The sequence below is a fragment of the Mus pahari genome, chromosome 3, assembly GCF_900095145.1.
Source record: "Mus pahari chromosome 3, PAHARI_EIJ_v1.1, whole genome shotgun sequence".
Lineage (NCBI taxonomy): Eukaryota > Metazoa > Chordata > Mammalia > Rodentia > Muridae > Mus > Mus pahari.
Genome location: NC_034592.1, coordinates 72,010,644 through 72,028,506, shown reverse-complemented (window position 1 = coordinate 72,028,506; position 17,863 = coordinate 72,010,644). Strand labels below are relative to the sequence as shown.

The window sequence follows — 17,863 nt, the reverse complement described above, 5'->3', positions numbered from 1 at the left end:
TTGGTAAGTCTGACTAATTTATTGATTATTACTGGCAACAGATAGTGTACAAAGAATTTAAGAGGTTTGATAGTCATTTAATTGTTATGTCCCATTTCTTCTTCAATTATTTATTAATTTTGTTAATCTAATCATTTATGTAAAATACATATATTTTGTTACATTTTTAGGGGAATTTGTCATGAAGGTGGCAAGGCATGTATGTGGAGATCACAGGAAACCTTGAAATCTTTGGTTTATTCCTTGCAGTATGTGAATTTTCAGGAATTTGATTCAGATTTCCAGTTTGGCAGTAAGCACTTTATTCTGTGAACCATCTCACCAGCTCCATTGAGGTAGCCACTATCTTAATCATCATCATCTCTTATAGTTTCATCATGTTTGCTACCTTGAAGATGCATTCTGCTGAGTGGAGGCAAAAAGTGTTCTCTACATGTGGCTCTCACCTCACTGGAGTGTCCATATATTATGGAACAATCTTCTTCGTGTAAATGAGACCAAGTTCCAGCTATACATTAGAGCATGACATGACAGTATCTACATTTTATGCTGTTGTGATCCCCATGCTGAATCTCATCATCTACAGTCTCAGGAACAAAGATGTCAAAAAAGGCAACGAAAAGACTTCTAGCAAAAGTGTTTATGTCCATAAGATAAAACTTTATCCCCTCAATAAAACAAAGATTTAGTTTCAGTCTCTTTTTATCACTGATTATTATTAAAATTTCTTATTTAAGTTCAACTAAATTTTTTTCTGTTAAGATTTTAAAGATCAAAATCAAGTCTCTATGGATCAAAGACCTTAAAATAAAACCACATACATTGAACTGGATATAAGAGAAAGGGGGGAACCATCATATGCCCATTGTCATAATTGACACAATTGTGTACACAAATATCAGAAGAGCAGGTACTAATGTCAACAAATAATAAATGTGACCTTATTAAACTAAAAAGATCTGTAAGACAAAGGTCACCATGAAATGTAAGAAGCAGTGCCTTTATTTTCTAGTCTCTTTGATATTTGCATGCTATTGAATGAGAGACCTGGACACAAACCCAATAATATAACTTTCAACCTATAATCTCTCCTACATGGAAGATGTGCTGATGCAATTTTGGCACAGAATTGTGGGCTTGGCTAACCAATGTCTGATTTAACTTGAGGCCAACCACAAGAGAAATTGCATGCCTGGATGGCAAGCAACAGGAGACCAGATACCTCAGACACCTAGAGTAGAACCAACCATGACTAGGAAAAAAAGTGAAATGATCCCTGCTAATATTCTGCAGTACTCAGAGATTGATTTCTTGTCAGTCACTACTAGAGAGGCTCTTCTGCATCATGTGGAGAGACAGTATAAATTGGAGGTCTCTACTGGGTTCCCCCCACCCTCAACACAGACTGGGGTACCCCATGGAGGAGGAACAGGAAAGAATGTAGGAGTCAGAAGCGATAATAACTCTAGCAAAACAAGGCCTACTGATTCTACTAGGCGAGGCTCACATGGGCTCACTGACAGAGAGTGAAGCAGAAAGAATCAGGTCTGCATGGGTCTGTACCAGGTCTTCTGCATATGTTATTGTTGTAAGCTTGGTGTTTTTGTGAGACTCCTAACAACAGAAGGAGGTGTGTCTTTGCCCTTTGACCCTGTTCTTAAGATGTTTCCCTCCTGTTGGCTTGCCTTGTGCAGCCTATGTACATGGGCTTTTGCTTTGTTTTATTGTATTTTGTTTTATTGTGTTTGCTTTTTGTTTCTTTTCAGAATGTGAACAGTGGGGGAGTGGATCTGAGAGAGAGGGCAGGTGAATATGAGCTCAGAGTAATGGTAGAAGGGAAAGCTATAGTTGAGATGTCTCCTGTGAGAGAAGAATCTACTTTCAATAAAAATAAGTATTGGTCATAATTATCACTTGACTTATTTCATTTTTTACAAGGGAATATTCATCCACTATTTTTATCTTGTTCAGTTCATGCACTCATACACATCAATGCACACACGTTCCTACAAAATTAATATTAACTGCACTTATTTTACCTGCTTACAATAATACAATATGAAATATAAAAATGATTTAATCTGATACAAAATATATGAAACTAAGGACTTTGTAAAATGTCCACAGAAGACAGGCCATGCTACATAAAATTCTAATGGTAAAATAATGAGTATACATTTCAATTATGAAAATGTCCCAGGTTCCCCAATGGAGGAGCTAGAGAAAGTACCCAAGGAGCTAAAGGGGTTTGCAACCCTACAGGAGGAACAACATGAACTAACCAGTACCCCCAGAGTTTGTGTCTCTAGCTGTATATGTANCAGAAGATGGCCTAGTTGGCCATCTTTGGGAAGACAGGCTCTTTGGTCTTGCAAACTTTATAGGCACTAGTACAAGGGAATGGCAGGGCCAAGAAGAGGGAGTGGATGGGTTGGGGAGCAGGGCATGGAGAGGGTATAGGGGACTTTTGAGATAGCATCTGAAATATAAATGAAGAAAATATCTAATAAAAAAAAATAAAAAAAGAAAGAAAGAAAATGTTCAAGGGAGATCAAAGTCTGTGCTTGTACACAAAATAATATGGAGAAAATGGTTATTTACATTAATCATATTAATCAATAAAAATATGTTCCCCAGTCTTTTACAGGCTAGATACACTAAATTATGTGTTGTGAGTTGATTTCATCTGAGTATTTTCTCTATGGTTTTCAATGCCAAATTAGTCTCACTGTCTCCACATATTCTTATTATATTTCATTGATTCTATAAGTCAAATGATTCAGAATGTACTCACATTCATAGGAAAACAACTGGTTTTATAAATATGAATGTATGTGTATAATTTGTACACACTTAAGTGCACACTAAAATCAACACATTTAATGAAACTTTAAATATATATAATCCTGTATACCCATAAAATCCAAATTGTGTAAAACACAGTTATAATATATGCTACAACATCATATTTTATCCTGCCATTCTAATCAATATCATCAATTGATAATAAAATATATAATAACCTAATCTTAGTGCATTTTTCTTAATCAATGCTGTTCAATTTCACTTGAAAGCCATTGCCTACTTCATTCTATCTATGGATTTGAAGCAGGCTAAGATTCTGAATCCTCTGATTAGGTGCTCAAAACCCTGAGTTTTATCATCACTGTGCTAATTTTGGAACATGTATATCTTCATGGTTTACTACATCATCCATTGCATTGACATGAGTAACATTGCTGAGCTAGACTTTGGCACAGGCCTCTATTATCATCACTTAGAGGATTAATCAAGAGAATGGATTAGTATGAGGCCAATCTGAAAGAGAGAGAGTTCAATTATCAAAAGCAGAAGCAGTTCTCCGGAAGTTACAGTTCCTTCTCACAGTAGTTGAGGCTCCTTTAATCTTTAGAACATTCTACAAAGAGTTTGGATCACATTCATTACACAGCCTTTGGTTCTATTTTTTTCTTTTTTTATTGGATATTTTCTTTATTTTATATTTTCTTTCCTAGTTTCCCCTCTGAAAACCTCCTATACCCTCCCCGTCCCCCTTCTCCCCAACTCACCCACTCCCATTCCTGGTCCTGGCATTCCCCTATACTGGGCCATAGAGCCTTCACAGAACCAAGGGCCTCTCCTCCCATTGATGACCGACTAGGCCATCCTCTGCTACAAATATAGCTAGAACCACAAGTTTCACCATGTGTTTCCTTTGATTAGTGGTATAGTTCAAAGGAGCTCTGAGGGTACTGGTTAGTTCATATTGATGTTCCTTCTAAGGGGCTTCAGTCCCCTTCAGCTCCCTAGGTATTTCTCTGGTTCCTTCATTGGGGACATTTTGCTTTGTCCAAAGGATGACTGTGAGCATCCACTTCAGTATTTGCCAGGTACTGGAAGAGCCTTGCAGGAGACAGCTATATCAGGCTCCTGTCAGCAGGCTCTTGTTGGCATCTGCCTAGTGTCTGGGTTTGGTGATCCTTTATGGGGTGCCCAAGTGGGGCAGTCTCTGATAGGTCATTCCTTCAGACTCTGCTCTGAACTTTGTTCTGTAACTACTTCCATGGGTATTTTATTCCCTATTTTAAGAAGGAACGAAGTATCCACACATTGGTCTTCCTTCTTCTTGAGTTTCATGTGTTTTGCAAATTGTATCTTGGGTATTCTAAGTTTCGGGGCTAATATTCCCTTATCAGTGAGTGCATATCATGGGTGTTCTTTTGTGACTGGGTTACCTCAGTCAGGATGATATCCTTCAGATCCATCCATTTGCCTAAGAATTTCATAAATTCATTGTTTTTAATAGCTGAGTAAGACTCCATTGTGTAAATGTACCACATTTTCTGTATCCATTCTTTTTTATTAGATATTTTCTTTATTTACATTTCAAATATTATCCCCTTTCCTGGTTTCCTTTCAGAAAGCCTCCTATTTCCTCCCCCCTCCCCCTGCTTACCAACCTACCCACTCCTGCTTCCTGGCCCTGGCATTCCTCTGCCCTGGAGCATAGAGTCCTCACAGATCCAAGGGCTTCTCCTCCCATTGATGTCTGACAAAGCCATCCTCTGCTACATATGCAACTGGAGTCCTGTGTTCCAACATGTGTACACTTTGGTTGGTGATTTAGTTCCTGGGAGCTCTGGAGGTACTAGTTAGTTAGTTCATATTTTTGTTTCTCTCTTTTTTTTCATTTTTTTATTAGATATTTTCTTCATTTACAATTTAAATGTTATCCCAAAAGTTCCTTATACCCTCCCCCCAACTTTTTTTCCAACCCTTCAATCTCCACTTCCTGGCCCTGGTATTCCACTGTATTGGGGCATATATACATTCTTCTGTTGAGGGACATCTGGGTTCTTTCCAGCTTCTGGCTATTATAAATAAGAACATAGTGGGGCATATGAACATAGTGGAGCATATGAACATAGTGGAGCATGTGTCCTTATTAAAAGTTGGAGCATCTTCTGGGTATATGCCCAGAAGAGGTATTGCTGGATCTTCTGGTAGTACTATGTCCAATTTTATAACAACCTGTGTTATACATACAACCATCCCTTGGGGTACAACCCAAAGAAGGAGTCATTTCTACCTATTTAGTGATATTAAATTCATTGTAAATCAAGAATAAAATATCACAAGAAACTCTCACTTTGACTATACCTGTAATAATTTATCTCCCAGCAAAAAGAAATAAACATTTAGCTATTGTAAAATTATATTTCCATGTTTTCATTCTTTTATATTTTTGTTATGTGACAGTACATTGCATTGCCAGCTGTAAAATACTTGAAAAGAAATTTTACTTTATTGTTTGACACTTATTTAAGTATAACTGCAAACTTCTTTGCTGCAGTTGCTGGATTGGGGGTTGTGATGAAATGTTTTCATTCTTACTAAAGAGCACATTTGACTCTATTATGAATATATAAAATTAACTTCATTTCACCTACTTTTAGGATTCTTATTATATTCAAAACATTCCATCTTTATATTCTCTTGTATGCTTTAAATAAAAATAAAGTTAATATTCACAGAAAAATGAAGCAAATTGTATAAGTGTCATATTTTTCTGATAACAATGAATTCACACAGGAAAACAGAGCCTCAGTCATCCCTGTGATGCTACATGATTCTCAGGTTGAGAACATCCAGTGCACTTAGTGAAGACTTATGCACACCCAATACAAAATACGCTAAACTAAGTTCTTTCTCAAGTGTCCCCACAAGTTAAGTCATTGTACATAAAATTCTAATTCATAAAATATTGGGTGTACAATTAAATAATTTTGAAAATAAGCAAGTGATAACAAAATCTGCTCTTGTACAAAAATAATATAATTGAGAAAAAATATACTTATATATTTGAGAGACCTTTTAAGTGGAGATTGTCTCTACTGACTAATGCCAAGTTCATTAGCATCTACTGCTTTTATTGCATACATTTTTACTCAGTAAAGACTCATATTTTAAAATTTAAAATATCTCTCATGAAAAATTTTTCCACTTCATCCTAGATAGTGACACTGATAAAGGTATAAATATATGTTTATGCATATTTGAATAATATGTTTTCTTTTCCAAAGCACTAAGAAATTATCTGATATGGACATTGTAATGCTTACAACTATAGTCTATAAATGCATACTTTATTGCAGTTTTTAACTGTTTATTAAAAATACATTTTACGTGTAGTCATAAAAGTGCACTGAACATATTCATTGTTTTCCTCAGGCTACTTGGGAAAACCCAGAAGCTTTACTGAATTAGTCCTTGAACTTTGGTTTATGAAAACATGCCAAATAATCTTTCTGGAAAATTGGTCCCTGAAGAAGTTCACATATTGGTGACACCCATTTTCCTTAGACAATGGCAGAGATAAAAGTTCTGTAACTCCTCACCTCATGTCCATCATACGCTTTAACATGCTTTTGAATTATATCTGTGTAAGAAATTTTCCATTTTGTCAATACTCAAGAATAATTTCCAGGGTGACATAACTGAATTTAAAAAAAATGAATGGACAAACATACAAAGGTATCAATCACTTACAATGTATATGTTGCAGTACGTAAATATTTGTGTCTTTAATCATATTTTATATATTTTTCATAAGACAAATTAGAAATTAGCATAATTTTAGATATGTGATATTGAAATATTCATTCATTTACTTTTATTGATTCATTATTTATTTTTGTGTATGTTTTCCATTCACAAACCTGACTCACAATGAGAATTGTTAAAATTGGCAAGGTTTTGATCTGTTTGGTTGATATAAGGGCTTTACTTTAGACACAAGTAAGCACTTAGCATTGTGCCTTAACTAAGTAAATATCAAGATTTGTGCAAACAACCACACAACATTGATTAAGAGTCTATGAGTGGTGGTGCAATCTTCAAATATATTTGAGGTTTCATTGACAGGAAGAGAATGCATACATCTCTGTTAATATTTATATGTCATCAAGTACCCTATTAACCACTATTAAAACTAAATATATTTGTTGTTAGTTTTTACTGATATCAAAAATTAATAAAAAACTTATCTGTAAGGAAGTTTTCTCTTTTCATTATATATAATAGGTAAGAAATTAGGATTAGAAAAGTAGTCATATACAGGACACAAACTCTTACTCATGTTCCTTTGAGCAAAGCGGCCCGGAAAACCACAGAGGCAGCATTCATTTAAACTCAGTTTTGACAAGTGATTTGACCTTTCTAGCTTCTTCCTTTACAGGCATGTGTGTCTGTAGTACCTAAAGACAAATATTCAACACTAATTAAGGTGCTATTAAAGGAAATAATTTATATTAGTACTATGGAAAATAAAAACATGAATTACACCACCTTTTATGGTATCCTGGTCAAATATGAATTTTTTACCTCTATCTACCTTCAATACTTGTTTATCCTCACACTGTAAAAGGAATATCAATATTGAGCTAACAAAAATAAAAAAAAAACATACCAGAATATAGATTTAAAGGAAACGTCCTTTTAAGGTTAATTCATCAAAGTATCACCTTTCATTTCTTTTCAGTTTTAGGTTCCTTCACAACGAACACCTGGAATCACACAAAAGAGTCAGACTTCATCCTCATGGGACTGACAGATTCCAAAGAGATACAACTAGTCCTTACTGTGCTGTTTGTCCTGATTTACCTGGTCACTGTGCTGGGGAACACAGGCATGATGCTGATCATTCGTCTAGATGCTCAGCTTCACACTCCAATGTACTTCTTCCTAAGTCATTTGTCATTCCTTGACCTCAGTTACTCAACTGTCATCACACCTAAAACTTTACAGAATCTGCTGACTTCCANCAAAATCATTTCCTTTANTGGTTGTTTCACTCAGATGTATGCTTTTGTCCTCTTGGCAGCTGCTGAATGTTTTCTTCTTGCTTCAATGGCCTATGATAGATATGTGGCTATTTGNAACCCCTTACAATACCCAGTTATCANGTCCACAAGATTCTGTAGTGCCCTTCTCACTGGTTCCTATATGATTGGAACTATGGACTCCACTGTTAATATAGTGTGTATGAACACCTTATATTTCTGCAGANCCAAGGTAATTCATCACTTTTTTTGTGACACATCCCCAATTTTAGCACTGTCTTGTAGTGATACACATAACATTCAAATCATTATATTCATCTTTGCTGGTTCCACTCTAGTGGTGTCTCTTATCACAATANCTGCATCCTATGTNTCTATTCTCTCTACTATTTTGAAAATNAATTCNACTTCAGGAAAGCANAAANCCTTCTCCACTTGTGCTTCTCATCTCCTAGGAGTCACTGTCTTTTATGGTACTTTGATTTTTACTTACTTGAAACCAAGTAATTCCTACTCCTTGGGAAAGGATCAAGTGGCTTCTGTTTTCTACACCATTGTGATCCCCATGCTGAACCCACTCATTTATAGTCTCAGAAACAAAGAAGTGAAAAATGCTATCCATAGAGTTATCAGAAAGCAGAAAGGCTCAAGACTTAAAATCAGAGTGGCACTCTGATTAGGTTATTAGTGATTAGGTTATTGTTTACTTTCATATATATACATATATGTATATATGTGTATATATGAATATATTGAAATATATATGAATATATATTGAAATATATATGAATAAATTGAAAATATATGAATATATACACATACACATGCATATATATGTATGTATACATATGCATATATATATATATATCCTTTTCTTTTTCTCTCTAAATGCACCATGATTTCTATCTCTCTAAATGCAACATGATTTCTATCTCTGTGAAGCTTCTCTTACACAAATGCTACCTTGGCCATCTATAGGAATGTTTTCTAAAATTTCTTATTTTCGGAAATCAGGAAACATATTAGTGATGGTTTAAATAAGTATATGTTACTTAAAGCATGAAGAGATAACTTTGACACAATATCAATAACTTCAGAATCATTATTTTACAGTGTATGAATTAATAAGATAGCTATAAAATGATTAATGATTCTCTGACTGTTTAAGCCTCATTTTCCTAGATTCATAATATAAATAGTAACTATAGGAGCATGTGATGTGACAATTAATTAAATATATTCCAATTAGTCATAGGAAATGCATTGCTATTTATTATAATTAAGATTTAATTTTTTTATAATTTATATTCATTATGTCTTTTCTTTAAGAATACCTACTATGTTTTGCAAATACATTTAGTTAGCTCAGGAAAATATGAGAAAAGTTATAGACTGTAATACTCAAATATGACTTTGTAATATACATTTTATTAGTAAATTGTCATGTGTTGTTTGTGATCACTGAAGTTGACTTTGTAAGTTGTATTGCCCTATCTCATTTCAGAGTCACAGATGTTTGTTTCAAAATATCTGCCAAACCCTCAAAAGAGAGTCTTGTTCTCATAACACTGTAATAGGGATGTGAGAGAATAGGAATGTGCCTTCGGAATGAATAGAACTATATCCATTGCCAAAAGACATTACTGCTGTTTAAACTATGAAATAAAGTGCTTGCCACTAGAAAAAGGGGACTGAAGGCTGCTCCATGAAAAGAGAGATCAACTGGGAACATAGGATGACTGGCATAGTCTGTTACTAAATAAACACACTCACTTCAAACAAAAATTAATTTCTATCTTAGAATGTTCTCTGGAACGTACAGCAAACTTTGGAATAAACTATTAAAGGGACTTATGTTAACCAAAGTATTATCTCCTAGTTTTTGTGACAATTTGGAAACAAAGATTTTTAAAGGAATAGAAACATTGTAACAATTATAACTAACATTGTGCAAGCTGTACTGAATTAATAATTGTGGAAACATGTCTTTTTGTTTGTTTGTTTGTTTTGTTTTGTTTTTTTGAGACAGGATTTCTCTGTATAGCCCTGGCTGTCCTGTTGAAACAAAATTATGTCATTCCCTTTATACTTCCTTTGATACATTTTACATTCATTAAAAACCCTCAAATTGCCACTGCTTTCTGTAAGATGAATGTTTTCTAAGTGTATGAGAAAAAAAATCAGGTTTCTATTCTTATGTTGTTACTATATTAATACATTGCAAATGTACCTTTTACATAATAATTCACTGTATATTTGAAAAATATTTAATTCTGAGGCATATACAGTACCTTAGTGTATTTTGATGGTTTAAAATTAAATTCTCATTTAAAAACTTGACATGCTTTTTACTTTTATGTTTTACAAAAGAAGCATATGAAATCAAAAAGTTGACAAAAAATATTTTCTTGTGCATCTCAATTTTTTTATAATAAAATTGATTTTATTTTAAAAATTTTACATATATGTTCTGTTTCTATAGTTTGAATTGGCTTCCTTCTTTTTTGATGTTTATAGAATATGATTTTAATATTTTCAACTAATAATATTCATCAAACAGAATAATTATTTTTAGATATGTTTTGTTCTTATGTCTCCCTTTTCATTTTTTTTTCATGTTCTTCCTTTTTTATTAAATTAATTTACTTTTTACACTCCATATTCCATTCCCTGTCCCCCATCCACCCTCCCAATGCTCTACATTCCATACCTACTCTCCACCCCCCATGTCACCTGGATGCCCCCACCCACCACCCCACCTGACCTCTAAACTCCCTGGGGCCTCCAGTCTCTGGATGAATAGGTGCATCATTTCTGAATGAACACAGACCTGAAAGTCCTCTACTGTATGTGTGTTGGCAGCCTAATATAAGCTGGTTTAAGGTACCTGGTTGGTGATCCAGTGTTTGAGAGATCTCAGTGTCCAGATTAATTGAGACTGCAGGTCCTCCTACAGGACCACCCTTTTTCCTCAACTTCTTTCAGCCTTCCCTAACTCAACAACAGGGCACAGCTACTTCTGTCCATTGATTGGGTGCAAATATCTGCATTTGATTCTTTCAGCTGCTTGTTGGGTCTTTCAGAGGGCAGTCATGATAGATACCTTTTTGTGAGCATTCCATAGCCTCAGTAATAGTGTCAGGCCTTGGTACCTCCCCTTGAGCTCGATCCCACTTTGGGCCTGTCACTTGACTATCTTTTCCTCAGGCTCCTCTCCATTTCCATCCCTGTAATTCTTTCAGACAAAAACAATTATGGGTCAGAGTTGTGCCTATGGGATGGCAACCCCATCCATCACTTGATGCCCTGTCTTCCTGCTGGAGGTCAGCTCTGTCTTCCTACTGTCAGGCATTATATCTAAGCTCCCTCCCTTTGATTCCTGAGGTTCTCTTACCTCACAGGTCTATCCTGTATTCTGAAGGGTACTGCCACCCTTCTCTTTCCTGAGGTTGCCTGTTTCCATTCTTTCTGCTGGCCCTCAGGGCTTCAGTCCTTTTCCCTCTACCAATACCAGATCAGGTTCCCCTCTCCCCCACACTCACCCACCCCCTGTCCACTTTCCCTCCCTCCCTGGTTCCTCCCTCCCCAATTGTGATTGCTTTCTTCTCTCTCCCAAGTGGGACTGAGGTGTCCTCACTTGGGTACTTCAGCTAGTTGAACTTTTTGATTTCTGTGGACTGTATCTTAGGTGATCTGTATTCTATACTTTTCTGTTGTTGTTGTTAATACCCACTTATTAGTGAGTATATACCATGCACATCCTTTTTTGTCTGAGTTACCTCACTCTGGATGATATATTCTAGTTCCATTCATTTTCCTGCAAAAGTCAGGTGTCCTCATTCTTAATAGCTGAGTAGCATTTCCTTGAGTAATTAAACCACATTTTCTGTATCCATTAATCTGTTGTGGGACATCTGGTGTGATTCCAGCTTCTGCCTATCACAAAGAAGGCTGCAATGAACATATTGGAATGATGGGGCATATTTTGGGTATATTCCCAAGAGTGGTATAGCTCAAGTTCAGGTTGATCTATTTCCAATTTTCTGAGTAATCTCCAGATTGATGTCCAGAGTGGTTTTACCATTTTGCAATCCCAACAGCAATAGAGGAAGGAGTGTTCCTCTTTCTCCATATTCTCTGCAACATGTGTTGTCATCTGAGGTTTTGATCTTAGCCATTCTAATTGGTGTAAGGTGAAATCTCAGGATCAGTTTGATTTGCATTTCTCAGATCACTAAGGACTTTGAACATTTCCTTATTATTTTTGTTTGTTTGTTTGTTTTTGGTTTTTTTTGTTTTTGTTTTTCAAGACAGGGTTTCTCTGTATAGGCCTGTCTGTCCTGGAATTCACTTTGTAGACCAGGCTGGCCTCAAACTCAGAAATCTGCCTGGCTCTGCCTCCTGAGTGCTGGGATTAAAGGCGTGTGGCACCACGCCTTGCTATGACTTTGAATATTTCTTTACGTGTTTCTCAGTCATCCTCGATTCCTCAGTTGTGAATTCTCTGTTAAGTAGTTCTATACACCATTTTTGATTGGGTTGTTTGGTTTTTTAGTGATTAATTTCTTGAGTTCTTTATATATTTTGAGTATTAGCCCTCTATTGGATGTGGGTTAGTGAAGTTTTTTCCAAGTCTGTAGGTTGCTCATTTGTCTTATTGACTATATCCTTTGCCTTACAAAAGCTTTCCAGTTTCATGAGGTCTGATTTATCAATTCTTGATCTTAGAGCATGAGCCATTGGAGCTCTATTTAAGAAATTTCCCCCTGTGCCAATGAGTTCAAGGCTCTTTTTTTTTTTTAAATTATTATTAGATTTTTTTTTCATTTACATTTCAAATATTTCAAATGCCATCCCCAAAGTTCCCTCTAACCTTCCCCTGCCCTGCTCCCCAACCCACCTACTCCTGCTTCCTGAACCTGGCATTCCCTTGTATTGGGCATATAATCTTCACAAGAGCAAGGGCCTCTCCTCCCATTGATGGCCTAAGTAGGCCATCCTCTGCTACATATGCAACTAGAGACACAAGCTCTGGGGGGTACTGGTTATTTCATATTTTTGTTCCTCCTATAGGGTTGCACACACCTTTAGCTCATAGGTACTTTCTCTAGCTTCTTCATTGGGAGCCCTGTGTTCCATCCAATAGATGACTTTGAGCATTCACTTCTGTATTTGCCAGGCACTGGCATAGCCTCAAAAGAAACAGCTATGTCAGGGTCCTTTTAGCAAAATCTTCTGGCATATGCAATAGTGTGTTGGTTTGGTGGTTGTTTATTGGACGTATCCATGGATGGGGTAGTCTCTTGATGGTCCTTATCCACTTTCTCTTCTATTAGATTCAGTGTATTTGACTTTATGTTCAGGTTCTTGATCCATTTGGACTTTATACAAGGTGACAAATATCGGTCTATTTTCATTCATAAAGACAGTCAGTTAGACCAGCACCATTTATAAAAGATGCTTTCTTTTTTCCATTGTATATTTTTGGCATCTTTGTCAAAGATTAAGAGACTGTAAGTGTGTGGTTTTATTTCTGGGTCTTCAATTCTATTCCATTGATCAATGTGTCTGTCTCTGTACCAACACCGTGCAGTTTTTATTACTGTTCCTTTGTAGTAAATCTTGAGTTCAGGGATGGTGATTCCCCCAGATGTTCTTTTATTGTTAAGAATTGTTTTCCCTACCCTGTTTTGTTTTGTTTTGTTTTGTTTGTTTGTTTTTTTGTTTTTCCATATGAATTTGAGAATTGATTTGTCATGTGTTTGAAGAATTGTGTTGGGATTTTAATGGGGATTGCACTGAATCTATAGATTAACTTTGATAGGATGGCCATTTTTACTATGTTAATTCTGCCAATCCATGAGCGTGGGAGATCTCTCCAGTTTCTGAGATCTTCATCAATTTCTTTTTTGAAATACTTGTAGTTATTGTCATACAGTTCTTTCACTTGTTTGGTTACAGTTACCTCAGGATATTTTATAGTATTTGTGACTATTGTGAAGGGAGTTGTTGCCCTACTTTCTTTCTCAGCCTGTTTCTCCTTTGTATAAAGGAAGGCTACTGATTTATTTGAGTTTATTTTATATCTGGCCACTTTGCTGAAGTAGTTTATCAGCTGGAGAAGTTTTCTGGTAGAATATTTGGGGTCATCTATGTATACTATCATATCATTTGCAAATACTAATACCTTTATTTCTTCTTTACCAACTTGTATGCCCTAATCTCTTTTTTCTGTCTTACTAGCACTAGAAGTAAGTTTTTACTGTTCTAGCTAGCAATTCTAGAATATTGAATAGATAGGGAAAGAGTGGGCATCCTTGTGTTGTCCCCGATTTCAGTGAGATTGCTTCAAGTATGTCTCTATTTAATTTGATATTGGCTGTTGGTTTGCTATAAATTGCTTTTATTATGCTTATGTATAGGTCTTGAATTCCTGTTCTCCCCAATACTTTTAACATGAAGTGCTGGTGTATTTTGTCAAATGCTTTTTCTGCATCTAAGAAGATGATTAATTAAGTGATTTTTTCTTTGCATTTATTTATATAGTGGATTACATTAGTGGATTTTTGTATATTAAACCAGTCTTGCATCCCTGGAATGAAGCCTACTTGATCATGGTGAATGATGGTTTTGATGTTTTCTTGGATTCTGTTTGCAAGAATTTAATTGTATATTTTTGCATCGATATTCATCAGCAAGATTAGTCTGTAGTTCTCTTTTTTGTTGGGTTCTTGTGTAGTTTAGGTGTCAGAGTGATTGTGGCTTCATAGAAGGAGTTGGATAGTGTTCATTCTGTTTCTATTTTATGGAATAATTTGAGGAAAATTGGTATCAGTTCTTCTTTAAAGATCTGGTAGAAGTCTTCAATAAATCAATCTGGCTTTGGGCTCTTTTTGGTTTGGAGGCTTTTAAGGACTTCTTCTATTTCCTTGTGTGATATAGGCCTGTTTACGAAGTTTACCTGCTCTTGATTTAACTTTGGTATGTGGCATCTGTCTAGAAAACTATCCATTTCATCAAGATTTTCCAATTTTGTTGAGTATAGGCTTTTATAGTAGGATCTGGTTATTATTATTTATTTTTTGATTTTTCTCTGTCTCTGGTCTTCTGCCTCCCTTTTCATTTATGATTTTGTTAATGTAGATACTGCCTCTTGGCCTTTTAGTTAGTTTGGTAGGGGTTTATCTATCTTGTTGATTCTCTCAAAGAACCAGCTTTTGGTATCGGTTTCTTTGTTTCTGTTTGGTTGATTTAGGCCCTGAGTTACCTACTTATAAGTTAATACATACTATGAGCCCTCTTTTTGAGTCTGGGATATTATGGGACTGTGAAAGGTATTGTTATCCCTGGTTGAACAAAGACTAGAAGCTCTGGAGAACCTGAAGGGACAGTAGGAACTTACGCTTCTTTCAGGAATCAGGCCCCTGACACTAGCCTTAGCTGTCCATAGATTTGTCACATAAGGGCAATGCCTCAAGCCCCTTCACATGTAAAGTATGTGACCTGTCACAGGCTCAAGACAGATCTCCATTTTAATGAGGTCCCAAAGTCATGGAGGGATTAGCCAATCAGCTTTCCTTCCCAGAAATTCCTCCCTGCCAAAAGTATTTTAATCTCACATCCACCCTGAGAAGTAAGGTGTGGTTTTACACATCTACTATGACAATAAACACCTTAAAACCATGGACAGCCTCTTTTCATCAGGACCTGCTGTGAGGAGCCATGGAGAAGGCCTTCACCTATACAGCCACCATGTAGTATTCCTTAGAAGATCTCACTGCACTCCCAGCCACCTGGCTCAAGGCTGCTGCTGCCAATCAAGCCAAGACCTCTCTTCAGAGACCAGCTGGAGCTCCCCTGGCCCCCACTTCAGATCCCAAGCTAGATCTATCCTGCAGGACCGCCCCACCTGAGGATCTAACCTGTTTGCCTACACCAATTCCAACACTGTTGCCATTGCCAAGAGGCACTTACTGACAAGAATCTGCTGTGACTGCTCCTTGGGAGGTTCAGCCAGCAACTGACCAAGGCAGATTTGGATTCTTGGAGCCAACCACCAGACTGAGCTCAGCATCCCTGGAAGGGTAGCTGGTAGGAGGCCTGGAGAAGTTGAGAGGGCATAGGAAGAGCATCAGCTGGACAGACTTCCCAGTGCTCCCACAGACTACACCACCAACCAAGGAGTGTACAGGGAGGGATCCATGGCTCCAGATACATCTGTATCTAAGGACAGCCTTGTCTGACATAAATGGGAGGAGAGACCATTGGTCCTATGGAGGTTTGATGCCCCAGTGTAGGGGATGTTGGAGGTGTGGGGCAGGAAAGGGAGGGTGGGTGGGAGAGCACCCTCATACAGCTAAAGGACAGGCAGGGGAAAGAGGTTATGTGATGGGGTGCTTGTAGAGGGGAAACCAGGAAATGGGATTTTTTTTTTTTTTTTTTTTTGAGACAGAGTTTCTCTGTGTAGCCCTGGCTGTCCTGGAACTCACTTTGTAGAACAGGCTGACCTCAAACTCAGAAATCTGCCTGGCTCTGCCTCATGAGTTCTAGGATTAAAGCGTGTGCCACCATGTCCTGCTCGGGATACCATTTATGAAAAAAGAAAGTAACAGCTATCTATAGTATGTTCATTCTATTAGTTTGTAAATACGTTATCTAAATTTTATTGTATCTGAACAATTATCTAAAAGTTATCATATATATTGCAATGAAACAACTTTTAACAGATATAAAAATATAAAAGAACCGATTGTTTCTTTACAGACCATACAAAACAGAAAGCTAAATCAGCCAAAGAAACTAAAGAAAATATATAAAAGTGTGGTGATTGAGCAAAACACTTTATGACTGGACAATGGAATAAATAGGTAATAGTACAAAAATTCCTAGAATAAATGAAAATAAAGATATAGCTTAGCAGGATTTTTAATACAGTTCCAAGAACAAATGTTATAGCTATAAATGTTTATTTTTATAAAAATAGATCTGTCTTACTCTCAATTCTCCTGATAAAAGTCTTTCCTTAAAGCAGTAACTTATTAAAATGCTGAGAATAAGTGAGTTTTCAGGCCTCTGACATAAATGGAATTTCTATAATATCTCCTCCAAGGTTCAGGGTAAGTTTTGAATAAGGATGGAGCATGTAAGGGCAAGAAAATGGGAAGGAGTCCTATGAAAATTGGAACAGGACATGGCTATTGCACTGATAAACTCACTTCAACTGTGACTATCTTCAGAAGAGTAGGCCCATCAATATCTCATCACAGAGGTTGGGAAGTGTCCTTAAGACACCATCCTTCACTGAGGATCTAAAGAAAATTTATATTTGATTGAGCTACAGAAATCATATTTCTCATTAGTAGTAATCTTCAAGAAATTGAGGTTTTCAAGTAAATAAGCCCCAGCCATTCTCATGAATGTAATTCTAATTGAATATGCTGGATCACAACAAAATAAATCAGATATATATGCAAACAGGAGATGGATATGCTAATAACAAAAGCTTCTTAGTGAGAACAGAGAGCGTAATAAAGAATAATACAATCGACGTACATTGTGTGTATATAATAAACATGTAAAAGAATAATTTAAAAAGTAATAATGATATATGCATATTAAATGAACAATTACCATATTATTCAGCAATACAATCCCAAATATACACTAGTGAAAATCACAGGCACTGTCCATAAGAAATAGCTAAACGATTTTTGATAACGAAGCTAAAACCATCCAGTAGAAAAAAGACAGCATTTTCAACAAATGGTGCTGTCACAACTGGCGGTTATCATGTANAAGAATGAGAATTTATCCATTCTTATCTCCTTGTACAAAGCTCAAGTCTAAGTGGATAAAAGGCCTCCACATAAAACCAGAGACACTGAAATTGATAGAGAAAGTGGGGAAAAACCTCGAAGATATGGCAACAGGGAAAAAAATTTCTCAACAGAACACCCATGGCTTGTGCTGTGAAATCAAGAATGGACAAATGGGACCGCATAAAATTGCAAAGCTTCTGTAAG

General features: G+C 36.2%; 1 protein-coding gene across 1 annotated transcript; it reads left to right on the top strand.

Annotated features, from left to right (window-relative positions):
- The first annotated feature begins 491 nt into the window (after positions 1-491).
- Positions 492-8,517, top strand: LOC110317933 (olfactory receptor 8H1-like). Its single transcript, XM_021192730.1, has 2 exons — positions 492-612; positions 7,541-8,517. The coding sequence occupies exons 1-2, from the start codon at positions 492-494 to the stop codon at positions 8,515-8,517; spliced, it is 1,098 nt and encodes a 365-aa protein (XP_021048389.1).
- The last annotated feature ends 9,346 nt before the right edge of the window (positions 8,518-17,863 follow it).